General features: G+C 39.5%; 1 protein-coding gene across 1 annotated transcript in view; it reads right to left on the bottom strand.

Moving 5' to 3' along the window:
- The window catches only part of agmo (alkylglycerol monooxygenase), a 403147-nt gene extending 388681 nt beyond the window's left edge, over positions 1-14466 (bottom strand). The window contains exon 1 of the mRNA XM_063043768.1: positions 14205-14466. Within this exon, the coding sequence (XP_062899838.1) occupies positions 14205-14327 (123 nt within the window). The 5' untranslated portion in view covers positions 14328-14466. The remainder of the gene's footprint in view (positions 1-14204) is intronic.
- Positions 14467-14798: the final 332 nt, after the last annotated feature.

Genomic DNA, 14798 nt, shown 5'->3' with positions numbered 1-14798 from the left:
CTGTATCAGTGGGGCTGGTCGGAAGCTTGAAGTTTTCGGACAGATGGATTCAGTGTCGGCTGTGGTCGGCTGCTTCCAAGGTATCGGCAAGTTGACGGTGCCTAGAGGTTTATGGCAGGGAATTTCTCCCTTTTGCCGCCTACTATCGGGGACTCGGGAGTCGATCGACTCCGGACTTTGAGACTTTTTTTACTGTGCCAATGGACTGTTCTTCATCAAATTATGGTATTCCTTTGTACTGCTGTAACTATATGTTGTAATTATGTGGTTCTGTCAGTGTTAGTCTTTGGTTTGTCCTGTTTCCTGTGCTATCACTCCGGAGAAACATTGTATCATTTCTTAATGCATGTATGCATTTCTAAATGACAATAAAAGAGGACTGAGTGTTCTCATAATCTAAAAAAAACAATAGTAATTATTCTTTTAAAATTTACCATACGTGCAAATTATTTCTGGTATTAGTCATGAATTGCTTCTGTGAGCTAATAGTGTAGTGAAATATACACATAGTGGTCACTTTATTAGGTACACCTGTACAACTGCTCATTAATACAAATATCTAATCAGCCAAACATGTGGCAGCAACTAAATACAAAAAAGCATGCAGACATGGTCAAGAAGATCAGCTGTTGTTCAGACCAAACATCAGAATGGTGAAGAAATGTGACCTAAGTGACTGACTGTGGAATTGTTGGTACCAGATGGAGTGGTTTGATCATCTCAGAAACTGTTGACCTCCTGTGACTTTCACACACAACAGTCTCTAAAGTTTATGGAGGATGGTGTGAAAAACAAAAAAAAACATTCAATGAATAGCACTTCTGTGGGCAAAAACAACTTCTTAATGAGAGGGACCACAGGAGTCATGAAGGCAACAGTAACTCAACTAACCATGCATTGCAACAATATGCAAAAGAACAGCTCTGAAAGAATCTTGAAGAGGATGGGCTACAGTAGTACAGTACAGTGGACAGGCCACAAACATACCCTCAGAGGCCACTTTATTAGGTACAGGAGGTACCTAATAATGTAGACACTGAATGCATAATTAGAAGTTATTAAGTATTCATCAATAGATCTAGTCTAGTTTTGTTATTTATTTTGTTCAGCTTCTGAATATTCTTTACAATTACCCTTTAAAAATGTTTTAATATTTGCATATTGTGCATTGAAAATTAGTAATTCCAAGATTTACATCATTTACACCATCAGGAACAAATCAATTTTGCTTTTCTTTATTTATTCTTATAAGCCATAACTGGAAACCATAATATAAGAATATAATTAGGCCATTCAGCCCATCAAGTTCACTCCACCGTTCAATCATGGATGATTTTTTTAAAACACCATTCTTCCGCTTTCTCCCCAGAACCGGACTCCCTTAGCAATCAAAAGCCTATCAATCTCAGCCTCAAATAAGCTCAATAACTTAGCAAGCACAGCCCTCTGTGGCAATGAATTCCACAGCCTCACCACCTTCTGGCCTGCGAAATCCCTCCTCATCTCAGATTTAAAGGGCCACTGCTTTATTTTGAGTCTGTGCCCTCCAGATCCCAGAATCTTCTAATAATAGAAACATCCTCTCCATGTCCACTCTATCCAGGCCTTTCCAATGAAATGACCCTCATTCATCTGAACTTGAGTAGAAACCTTGAGAGATCAAACACTCCTCATATGTTAAGCAACCAATATGTTAAGGCATTTCATCACCAGGAGAGAATATGAGGTTATAGTGTCACTGCAATGCTATATTCTGCATTGTTCTCTTTTTACTACCTCAATGTGATTACCCATGGCATGAACTGTCTGGATCCTACACAAAGCTTTTCAGTATAATTCGGTATGTGTGAAGAGGTGAGGGAGAGTGCCAAGCAAGGGCTGGCAAGCACTAGGTGAAACCTGGTGGGGGAGGTGACAATAAATTGATTGGAGCCAGATGAGGGAAGGGAATAGGTAGAATTGGGAAACTCCAGCTAGTGGGTGATAGGCAGGTACAGAGAAGGAAAGACAGAAAAAAAGGGGTTATCCCAGCCAACTTTCTGCTGCTGTCACCCAGTTTTATTCCATTCCCCTACCTGGTTCCACCTGCCTATCACCAGCACAGTCAGATGAGTGGATCTCCTATACCCTCGCCCAACTGGCTCAACTTACTACCTTCCTTACTCATCACACTCCAGCATTTGCAGCCTCTTGTATCTCTGCTTATCACCTTCCCGACTGTCTCTACCTCCACTCTCCTCCCCCTCTCCACCTAATTCCATCTGCCTCACATCACCCTCCTTATTTATTACCACCCAGTGCCTACCAGTGCCTACCTCACCCCTCCCCCTCACCTCTTTATACTGGTGCTATCTCCCTTCTGACCTCCCAGTCCAAATGCAGCGTCCTGACCCAAAATATCAGCTGTCACTTTGCCTTCAACAACGCCGGCCGACCTGCTGAGTTCCTCCAGCAGTTTGTTTTTGCTAGTAATAAATTCTATCTGATTATAAAGTAAAGAACCTTTGAACTAGCTTTTAATTTTGAATTCAAATTCCAAGTAAATTCACTATGGTAGCATTACATTAAATGAGACACGAGTCAATATTTCAGGTCAATATACATTGTAGAAAATATGCCCTTTGGCAAAACCAAAATTAAATCAAACTGTAATGACTCAGAATCTTTAAGTAAGTAAATATTTATAAAAAGGAAATACTCTTTAAGCTCCTCAAAGACTGTGTGATGAAAATTGTGGGTATGAAGCCGATAAATATTGTTACTGGTAATGAAAATGGCTGTCCTACAACTACTAGCTTACCCAGTCTTCCCGATGAAAACAATAAGCAAAGTGAATAATTTATCAAAGAAGGAATGATTTTAATTTGGACTCAATCTGACCAATGCACAACCACCTCATAATCTTCTAAAGGCTATTTCAGTCATTTACTGAAATCAGGGTTCCAGGAGTAAACAGAGCACTTGTATTCTTTAAAGAACGGGGTTTCTTTAATATGTCAAAATCAATTTAATAAAAAGTAACTTATGAATTGTACTATTGTACTATTCAATTGTACTATTAATCAGATGGGGTTCGAGAAAAGGGCCAACCATTACATAATGTAGTGAAACGGTATAAGATGTGTTCTTTTCTTTAAAACTTCTGCAGGTCAAAAACAAACTCTTTCACAACAATGTTTTTCTGAGTGAACAAATCTCTCTCTACACCTACGCCATTCCTCTGGGGGGAAAAATCCAGATAAAATGTCATTTAGACAAATGTGTAAATGAAATATATACATTGATTGGATGCAGTATTAAGGCTCAGAAGAGAGAAAGAAAGCAAATTAGCTGAGAATTTTGGAGGAGAGGAATCAAAATATACATCTTTAACATGCAACAATTAACTCAAATGATCATTTAGATATCATTTACATTAAAACTTTGCTTCATCAAAAATCTGTGAACAAAATATATGATAAACATATAACATAAATTATATGACTAAAACTAGTTTGTCTCCACTCTGGTTCTATGGGTTCTGAAGTATCTGATCAGCCAATGTGGGAACCATGAATCAAAAGGCTTCTGATGATGGTGATGATGGGGAAGGGAGAAGGGGGAGGGTTAAGTGGTTTGCTTTGGGAGTAGGTGAGGAAGGAAGGAAGTGTATTGTTAGTTTTATAGATTGTGAGGTGGTTCAATTTTATTGCTGGGCTTCTGTGTGCTCCCAACAGAGGGGCAGAACATTCTTAATAACACCTCAAATGCTCCTTCTCCACATTGAGCAGTGAAGAGACTAGAATTCTTTCAAGTCAGTAGGAATGTTGCATTTTCCAGACTTTGTGCATGCCTGAAAAATCTTTTCTTCTGTCCACCTTAGAATCTGTTTCCAGAACAAAGTTTGAAACAAAGTCTCCATATTAGGGGACTTTGCAAAAGGCACATTGTTACAATATATTCAACTGCATGTAATTAGGGCCAGTGATGGTGATGTTGACCTTGAAGAGAACATTTGTTCACTTATCCATGACATAAAACAACATTGTGGAATGTTGCCAGTGCCTTGAGGGGACTTCTCTATGTAGTTCAGACATACAGGAATACAGGGATCAGTACAGTCAGACAGACTGTAAGTTCTATGTTAAATTACAGGACCAGATTATCAAATACTTTTCCTTTAATCAACTAATGGCCGTACTTGCTCTTTCAAGGCAATGATAAATCCCATCAATATTTGCCTTCGGTGAGAGGTGGCTCCTGAGTTTTCAAGGAACACTCCATGAATATTCCTTGTTGAAGGATAATGTTGCAGAGTGTGGACAGCTTAATATAGGACTTAGGTCTTGGAGATAATCAGTCTAAGGCCTATGCTATCAATGAATGAGTCAACAACACCTCGGAGTTTGACCTCCAAGTACAGTAAAATGTAAAAGTCATCTGTTTATTGCAGCTAAATTATTGAGGCTAGAACAATTTTGGTTTTGGAAAAGTTTGTGTTACATAAATTTCCTATTACACAAAATGCTAAAAAAAATTTCAAGATAATGACTCAGCTTGCCTGGCACTAGCTTTCACTGAAATGGACTTTTCTGTAAACCCACATGCTGTACAGGTGGCTATTTCATATTAATATTATGCCAGCAGGTTAAGAAATATCAAAAAAGATTGCTGAGAGGGGTACCAATAGACATAATATACTTGGAATTTTAAAAGGTATTCATCATGGTGCCACACACTGAGTTATTTCATAAGCTGACAACTCATGATGTCAGAGGAGATACATTAGCATGTATGGAGGATTGGCTATCTAGCAGGACGCAGTCAATGGTAAATTTTCATGTGTACCAAAGGACAGAGAAAAATATTATTTTGCATGCCATCCATACAAATCATATCATTCATCAAGGTAGTACGAGGGACAATCAATGACAGAATGCAGAATATAGTGTTATAGTTACAGACAGAGTGTAGTGTAGGAAGATTATAAGGTGTAAGGCTACGACAAGGTAGATTGTGACATCATGAGTCCATTTTATCATACAAGAGGTCCATTCAATAAGCTATAACAGAGGGACAGAAGGCGTCCTTCAGCCTTGAACATGTTTCAGACTTTTCTATCTTCTGCGCTGTTGTGGAGGAGGGGGTAAAGAGAGAGAATGGCCAAGATGGGAGATTATGCTGGCTGCTTTACCGAAACAGCAAGAATAGCCAGAGTCCATGGAGAGGAGGCTGGTTTCCATAATGCACTGAGCTGTGTCCTCAACTCTTTGCAGTTTCTTACAGCTCTCGGCAGAGCAGTTGCCACGCCAAATGGTGATACAAGCTGAATGGGAATGGGGTCATTCCCAAGATGGCAACTTGTAATCAGCAGGTATCACGCAGATCAGCGCAAAAATAAAGATATTTAAACTACATATCAATGATTTAGAAAAAAGAAGCAGTTGTAGCAAATTTTTCAGACAATACTAAAATAGGAGGGAAAGAAAGCTGCAAGGAGGTTGCATACAAATTGCAAAGAGATATTTTGAGGTTAAGTGAGAGGGCAAGGAGTTGGCAGATGCAGTATGATCTCTGAAAATGTAATGTTATTCACTTTGGAAGCAAGACTGAGAAAATAGATTATTAAAGAAAGCTGAAGCACAGAGGGATTTGAGCACCCTCATATATGAAACACAGTAAACCTGCACAGATGCAGTAGGTATTTAGGAAAGCAATGGTCGTGAAGTGTAGAAGTAGCAAACTCTTGCTACAACTGTAGAATAAACTAGTGACACCATATCTATAGTACTAGAAACTTTGCTTAGCTTATTTAAAGAAAGATACAGTATATTATCATTATCAGAATCTAGTATCAAAGGCATGGTTACAGAATAAGGTTGCGTCCATTTAAGACTGAAATGAGGAAGAATTTCTTCTCTCAAGGTTTTTGATGAGGAGAGAGCTGTGGATGTTGTCTACATGGACTTTAGTAAGGTATTTGACTAGGTCCTTCATAGTAGACTATTCCAGAAGATTAAGTATGAGATCCCTGGTCACTTGATATTTTAGATTCAAAATTGGCTTGCCCATAGAAGACAGTGGGTAGTGATGAAAGAGTAATATTCTGGTAGGAGGTCCGTCGTCATTGGTGTTCCACCAGAATCGGTATGGAGACCTCTGTTGTTTCTGATGTATTTAAACTAGAGTAAAATACAGATGGGTGAGTTAGTCAGTCTGCAGACAACACAAAAATTAGTGGAGTTGTGGACAATGATGAACATTGTCAAAGGATACAGCAATATGGATAGATATGGGCAGGTAAGTGGCAGATGGAGTACACTGGATTAGAAAGTATGTGTTATAAGCAAAGGCTGGACAAACTTTGACGTTATTTCTGGAGCATCAAAGGCTGAGGAGACACGATACAAGTTTATAAAACTATGGGAGATAGTATAGATGGTCAAAATCTTTCTCTCAGGTTAGAAATGTCAAATACTAGAGTGCAAATTTTAAGGTGAGAGAGGGGAAAGTTTAAGAGAGAAGTATGGGGTTAAGTTCTTTTCTTAAACACACAGAGTGGTAGATGGCTAGTCTAGTTTTGGAAACAGGTATGTTAGTAACATTTTAAGAGGCTTTCAGATAAGCACACAAATAGGTAGCAAATGGAGTGATATGGATTGCATGTCAGCAGATGAGATTTAGTTTAATTTGGCATTGTGTTTGGCACAGAGATCACAGGGTGAAGGACCTGTTCCTGTGCTGTATTGCTCTATATTCTGTTTTCTAAACAGTTGTGACTCTTTTAAATCCCCTGCCCTAAAAAGGTTGTGGAGGTAGAATCCTTGAATATATCCAATGCTGAGATGTTTAGATTTTAAAATCAGAAAAGGGAATCAAGGGTTATAAGGATGGAGTCAGAAAAAGGAACAAACATGACATTATCGGATGAACCAGTGCAGATACATTCAATTGCCACTATTCTGAACTGATTCTACAACCTACAAATTTAAAGGACTCCTTACGATCATTAGCATTATTTTGTTATTGTCTTCTTTTCTCATTGATTGCTTGTCAGTCCATTGATTTTTGTAAATTCTATAGTATTTCTTTTACCCTATAAATGTTTGCAAGAAAATTAATCTCAAAGTAGTATATGGTAACAAAATACATACTTTAATAATAAATTTACTTTGAACTTTGACAGAACATGCTCAATGGACCAAATAGTTTGTCTTCCTTCTGGTCATTTCTTGCAAATAAGACATGCACACATAAGGTGCAACTCATCCACTCACACTTGCAGGGCACAATGGTGTAATGCCATGAAACCATGAATTTGCCCTTAACAGTGATATAATGACAAAATATGCAATCTGCATAACTTAGAAGTTACACAAGCTTTTAAAACAAGTATGTTAAAAATTCAAAGTCTTAGTCAACAACACAATGACCATCAATCCTGCCTCTGCACTTCTACAAAGAATTTCTTACAACACTGTTTCTTCGATAAGACCATAAGACATAGGAGCAGAAGTAGGCCATTAAGCCCATCAAGTCTGCTCCGCCATTCAATCATGGCTGATCCAATTCTTCCAGTCATCCCCACTCCCCTGCCTTCATGCCAAACCCTTTGATGCCCTGGCTAATCAAGGACTTATCTATATCTGCCTTAAATGCACCCAATAACTTGGCCTCCATAGCTGCTTGTGGCAACAAATTCCACAGATTTACCACCCTCTGACTAAAGTAATTTATCCATATCTATGTTCTGAATGAATGTCCTTTGATCCTGAAGTCGTGCCCTCTTGTCCTAGACGTCCTCACCATTGGAAATAACATTGCCATATCGAATCTGTTCAGACCTTTTAACATTTGGAATGTTTCTATGAGATCCTCCCTCATTCTCCTGAACTCCAAGGAGTACAGCCCAAGAGCTGCCAGATGTTCCTCATATGGTAACCCTATCATTCCTGGAATCATTCTCGTGAATCTTCTCTGAACCCTCTCCAACGTTAGTTTATCCTTTCTAAAATAAGGAGCCCAAAACTGCACACAATACTCCAAGTGTGATCTCACTAGTGCCTTATAGAGCCTTAACATCACATCCCTGCTGTTGGAGATGTTGGACAGCAATTAAAAAATTTGTCTTGTATGTTCTTCTGCTTACTTTTGTCCACACAGTTAAGATTGAAGATTTAATTCAGTTTTCTACCCTCTGCCTCTATATCATTCAGATCATTCACATTTTGAATGAGTATTAACACAATTATTTCAGGTCACCCTCCACTTTAATACTTCAATAGGATTGTGTCCTCCACCTTGAAATTTTCACATGCCACTCATTGTTGCAAAAGATTCTTGCATAAAATTAGATTAAAATTGCCATAATTATTTAATTTTATTTTCCTTAGAATCAAAATTTATGCCACATATTATGTGTAATTAAAATGATGCAAACAACTTGAATGAATAGCTTCAAGAGTCTTAAATTACTCCCACTTATTGCTTTTTTCATGTCTGCACATGCATGGCAATATTGTAGTTAAGGATAATTTAGTAGGAGGTAGCAGTTTCCAAAATGTGTAAACTTAACATTTTATGAGCTTGATATTTCCAACCGGTTTATAATTGCTTAAAAGCATATTTACTTACACATAATAATCCTTCTTCCCACAATAAACATAATATAAAAAAAATCTGTTAAACCACCTTTCACTACCTGGATTTGTTCTAGAGTGGAAGGCCAAGTGTTGTTGGCTAAAACTATAATGTAAAAAGAATGAAGCTACAAAAATATTAATCAGTAAAAACAACTGACCTTAGATATAACTTCTGAGATTAAAACAAGCTCATTCAACTCACTCTATAGTCACTCTCCCTCCTCTCATCTCACTCCTTTGGACATACACATGGCCAACATCTCATCAGTGATGTGTCTAGACCTTTCACACTTCAGGGTTGATAAACAGTGTATACATTCATAAGCAACTGACACAGGCTGGTAATGTAATCATTCCTTGTTCTCACATTCCATCTGTAAGATCTTCCTGTTCCAGGTTAAACCACAGTTGGCAACACTTTACATCTTGTACGTATTTTGCTCTGATCAGCCGTATCATGCAGGGAGATGCTGACAATTCTGATTAAAATTGGCAGCATTTCTCTGAATAAGTTCCATCAAATTCATCGTAAGTGTTGACCACTCTTCACTGACAATTTCACAGCTGGGTGCCTGATGATGGACTTTTTTTGGAGTCCAGCTTCAAGTACAAAATGCTTGGCACTGAAACAGCAGTTCTATTTGACTCGGTGGGAAAGTACAGATCCAGGGAAAAAGGTTGATCACATTTTATAGATATTCCTATTTTGAATATAGCTAAAAGTTTTTGAATTATTCAAAAAAACCTTATACTTTCAATTATTTTTAATTTGCTCAGTAATATATATCACTTTTAACTATTTTATAAATAGGTTTTGCACGTCATATTTTTCTTGTGTCAGCACAGAGAGTGGAGAGGGGAAGCAAAGGGAAGAATAGGATGATTTGATGCATTTTCTTGATCCAAAACACTGAAAAATCATTTCCTCCTGCAGATGCTGCTCAATCCTCAGAGTTCCCCCAGCAGTTAGTATTTTTTTTATTGCAGATTCCAGCATCTGCAGTCTCTTATGTCTCCACACCTTCCAACATCTTTGTTAATCTAGTTATAACTCACTTCGGCAATCGATGACATCCATGTGCTTTTCTACATCTTCTAAAGTCACTGAGAAATTGAATGTTCTGAAATCCTTTTAGTTTCTTCTGGTTAGAAATTTTGAAAAAAGTATCATTGTGAAGGCTGAAAATAATTAAAAAGAGTGCAGATGCTGAAAATCTAAAATAATAACATAAAATGCTGGAAGTACTCAGCATGCCCAGCCACATGTGTGGGAGGAGAAAGAGTTGACATTTTAGGTTAGAGACATGCTGCGTATATGATTATACGATGCTGCTGCAAGTTTCCTCATTAAACCTGTGCATACATGTACTTGTGCAGATGAAAATAAACCTGACTCTGACTCTCCTATCAGAACTAAAGGACACTGTGCAGTTCTGGACAGAAAAGGAGAAGATATATTTGGCTTCAACAGATACCCAGCTCCTCTTAATATCAAATACCACAGCAAAAGATCAGCACGTACTCACACTCATATTTCCACACGCTCCCCTAATTACTTTCAAATGCCAAGGTTTTAAGAAATTCATTTCTTTGAATTAAAATTCAGATGTAGCTAATACCTTGTAGAAAGCTATGCATCCAAAAACTCAAAGAAAATGAACTATCATACTAACTCACTGCTGGAACATCACAGAGTTCAGCAGAGTTGGAAGTCAGTAGCATGGCAACAGAGATGATAGAAAGAACAGGCAGGAGATCAGGCATAATCACAGCCAGTGGGATGAGTTACAGGGCAATAGAGGCGTGGTGCAGTTAAAACAGAAAGCAGCAAATACTGGACTGAGAGTGTTGTATTTGAATGCATGCAGCATAAGAAATAAAATGTACGATCTTGAAATTCAGCTACAGATTGGCAAGTATGACGTTGTGGCCATCTCTGAAACTTATCTAAAGGATGGCTGGCATTGGGAGCTGTATGTCCAAGGATATATGGTGCATCAGAAAGATAGGTTAGTAGGCAGAGGGGGTGGTGTGGCCCTATGTATAAAAAATAATATTAAATTATTAGAAAAGGATGACATAGGATCGGAAGGTGAAGAGACTCTATGGGTTGAGTTAAGAAATGGCAAGGGTAACAGGACCTTAACGGCAGTTGTCTACAGGCATCCAAACAGCAGCTGGGATGTGGGTTACAAATTACAGCAGGAGGTAGAAAAGGCGTGTCAGAAGGGTAATGTCATGATAATCGTTGGGGATTTTAACATGAAAATGGATTGGGAAAACCAGGCCAGTACTGGACCTCAAGAGAGAGAAATTGTAGAATGTCTAAGGGATGGCTTTTTAGAACAGCTTGTTGTTGAGCCCACTAGGGGTTAGCTGTGCTAAGCTGGGTGTTGTGCAATGATGCAGAGGTGATAAGTGAGCTTAAGGTTAAGGAACCCTTAGGGAACAGTGATCACAAAATGATCGAGTTCACTTTGAAATTTGAGAAGGAGAAACCAAAATCGAATCTGTCGGTATTTCAGTGGAATAAAGGACATTACAATGGCATGAGAGGGGAACTGGCCAAAGTTAACTGGAAAAGGACACTAGCAGGAAGGACAGCAGAGCAGCAATGGCTGCAGTTTCTCTGAAAAATGAGGGAAGTGCAAGACAGATATATTCCAAATAAGAAGACATTTCCAAATGGAAGAAGGACACTATAGTGGCTGACAAGTGAAGTCAGAGCCAAAGTAAAAGCAAAAGAGAGGACATACAAGGAAGCCAAAGCTAGTGGGAAGATAGTGAATTGGGAAGCTTTTAAAAACTTGCAGAAGGAAACTAAGAAGGTCATTAGGAAGGAAAAGATGAATTATGAAAGAAAACTTGCGAGTAATATCAAAGAAGATACTAAAAGCTTTTTTAAGTACATAGAGGGTAAAAGAGAGTCGAAGGTAGATATATACCCAATAGAAAGTGACGCTGGAGATATTGTAATGAGAGACGCAGAGATGGCAGAGGAACTGAATGCGTATTTTGCATCAGTCTTCACAGTGGAAAACATTAGCAGTATACTGGACATACAAGAGTGTCAGGGAAGTGAAGTATGTGCAGTGAAAATTATGACTGAGAAGGTGCTCAGGAAGCTTAATGGTCTGAGGGTGGATAAATCTCCTGGACCTGATCGACTACACCCTCGGGTTCTGAAGGAAGTAGCTGGAAGATTGCGGAGGCATTAACAATGATCTTTCAAGAACCGATAGATTCTGGCATTGTACCGGATGACTGGAAGACCGCTAAGAAGGATGGGAGACAACAGAAAGGAAACTATGGACCTGTTAGCCTGACGTCAGTGGTTGGGAAGTTGTTGGAATCAATTGTTAGGGATGAGATTACACAGTACCTGGAGGCACATAGCAAGATAGGCCAAAGCCAGCGTGGTTTCCTGAAAGGAAAATTCTGCCTGACAAACCTACTGCAATTTTTTGAGGAAATTACAAGCAGGGTAGACAAAGGAGATGCAGTAGATGTGGTGTCCTTGGATTTTCAGAAGGCCTTTGACTAGGTGCTGCATATGAGGCTGCTTACCAAGATAATAGCTCATGAAATTACAGGGAAGTTACAAGCATGGGTAGAACATTGGCTGATCGGCAGAAAACAGACAGTGGGAATAAAGGGATCCTATTCTGGCTGGCTGCCTGTTACCAGTGGAGTTCACAGGGGTCGGTGTTGGGATCCCTGCTTTTTACGATATATGTCAACGATTTGGATTATGGGATTAATGGATTTCTGGCTAAATTTGCCAATGATACAAAAATAAATGGAGGAGCGGGTAGTGTTGAGGAAACAGAGAGCCTGTAGAGAGACTTAGAGAGTTTAGGGGAATGGGCAGAGAAATGGCAAATGAAATACAATGTTGGAAAGTGTACAGTCATGCACTTTGGTGGAAGAAATAAACAGGCAGACTATTATTTAGAGGGGGAGAAAATTCAAAATGCAGAGATGCAAAGGGACTTGGGAGTCCTTGTGCAGGATACCCTGAAGGTTAACCTCCATGTTGAGTCGGTGGTGAAGAAGGCAAATGCAATGTTGGCATTCATTTCTAGAGGTATAGTATATAAGAGCAGGGATGTGATGTTAAGGCTCTATAAGGCATTCGTGAGACCACACTTGGAGTACTGTGTGCCGTTTTGGACTCCTTATTTTAGAAAGGATATACTGTCATTGGAGAGGGTTCGGAGAAGATTCACGAAAATGATTCCAGGAATGAAAGGGTTACCGTATGAGGAACATCTGGCAGCTCTTGGGCTGTATATCCTGGAGTTCAGGACAATAAGGGAGGCTCTCATAAAAACAATCAGAATGTTAAAACGCCTGAACAGATTAGCTAAAGCAAAGTTACTTCCCATGGTAGGGAAGTCCAGGACAAGAGGGCACAACTTCAGAATTGAAGGATGTCCATTTAGAACAGAGATGTTGAGAAATTACTTTAGTCAGAGGGTGATAAATCTTTGGAATCTGTGGAGACCAAGTCATTGGGTGTATTTAAGGCAGAGATAGATAGGTTCTTGATTAGCCAGTACATCAAAGGGTATAGGAGAAGGCAGGAAAGTAAGGATGACTGGAAGAATTAGATCAGCCCATGATTGAATGGTGGAGCAGACTTGATGGGCTGAATGGCCCACTTCTGCTCCTATATCTTTATGGTCTTATGATGTAGGTTCAATTCCCATCACTGTCTTTAAGGAACTTGTATGTTCTCCCCATGATCGTGTGAGTTTCCTCTGGGTGCTATGGTTTCCTCCAACATTCCAAAAACGTGCAGGTTAGTAAGTTAATTGGCCACGTGTGTAATTAGGTCTCGTTACCCTTTTGTTCCTCTAAATAAACCAAGTATCAAATAATTAACTTAATTTCCATATGTCAAAATACAGATGTTGGGAGTCTGTCTCTGTCTCTGTCTCTCTCTCTATCTCTATCTCTATCTCTCTCTCTCTCTCTCTCTATCTCTCTATCTCTCTCTCTCTCTCTCTCTCTCAGGCAAAGCAAACTTCTGATTGAAAGGCCTTGTACTGTATAATAATACTGTTAACTGTAGCAGATAAGCAAACTCTGACTTCACTTCCACCCTAGCGGGACAATATATGGAGCTCCGTATTCTGCTAACCACTGCTGTCCATCTGTGAAGACAAAGATGGAAATGGAAAGGTAACAGAATAAGAATCGGGTTTAATATCACTGACATATCGTGAAATTTGTGATTGTTTTTGCGGCAGCAGTACATTGCAATACACGTCAAAATTATAAATTACAATAGAAATATATATATTAGTGCAAAAAGAGAGCAAGGATGCAAGGAGAAATTGTTCTACTATATTCCGTGGGTTGTTTTTGTGTTCATATAATCTCGCCCTGCCGCAGTTTGTAACACCCAGGAACAGCCCAGTCGATTTGTTATCTTGGTATAGAGTGCAGTATAGTTACGCCGCGGGCAGCTGACAAGGAACTATTAGTGAAACTTGCTTCAAAGAAGTGTTTGATCCGAAGCAAAGCAGAAAGGCAATGCAAACGGTTGATGGGGTTACCCGAAGCTGGGCGGCTCACCTGCTGCACGTAGTCCTGCACCTCCTCGAGCTCGCTGCAGGAGGATTCGCTGGGGGTCAGCCCGTAGAACAACAGCCTGATCCCCTGCGAAAGCGACAGGTTGAACTGAGAGGGCTGCAGCATGATTAGTGCTGCCAAGAGATGGGAGCCAGGAAACGCAGCTCGCGCAGGAATCGGGGAAGGACAGCCGTTCCCTCGCACCAGGAAGCAAGCCACAGTTCCCACTGACACATGACAGGAGCCGAGCTGGAAAGCGAGGCAAGAAGGCGGTCCGAAGAACAGGTCATGGGGAATAGAACAAGGACGTAAACATCCCGTGCCCTTTCGAAATGAGCAAAGAGATTACAACATACTAGTAGCAAAAATGCAAAGGGGTTGTTGAAGAATGGCAAATGTTGTTATTTATTTTTAAGTAGCAACCTGCAGATTTTCGAAGTCGGAAATAAAACAGAAAATGATTGAAGTTCTCAGCAAGGGAACTGTCCAGTTATTAGCAATGTGCGTACTGTATTTCCACAGATGCTATCTGACCTGTTGAGCACACTATATTAACAGATTCAAGGAATATTGGATTACGAAATGCACATGGCACCC

Source organism: Mobula hypostoma, chromosome 3, assembly GCF_963921235.1.
Source record: "Mobula hypostoma chromosome 3, sMobHyp1.1, whole genome shotgun sequence".
NCBI classification, from domain to species: domain Eukaryota; kingdom Metazoa; phylum Chordata; class Chondrichthyes; order Myliobatiformes; family Myliobatidae; genus Mobula; species Mobula hypostoma.
Note: the sequence above shows the minus strand (reverse complement) of the source record. Positions and strands in the feature narration are given on the sequence as shown.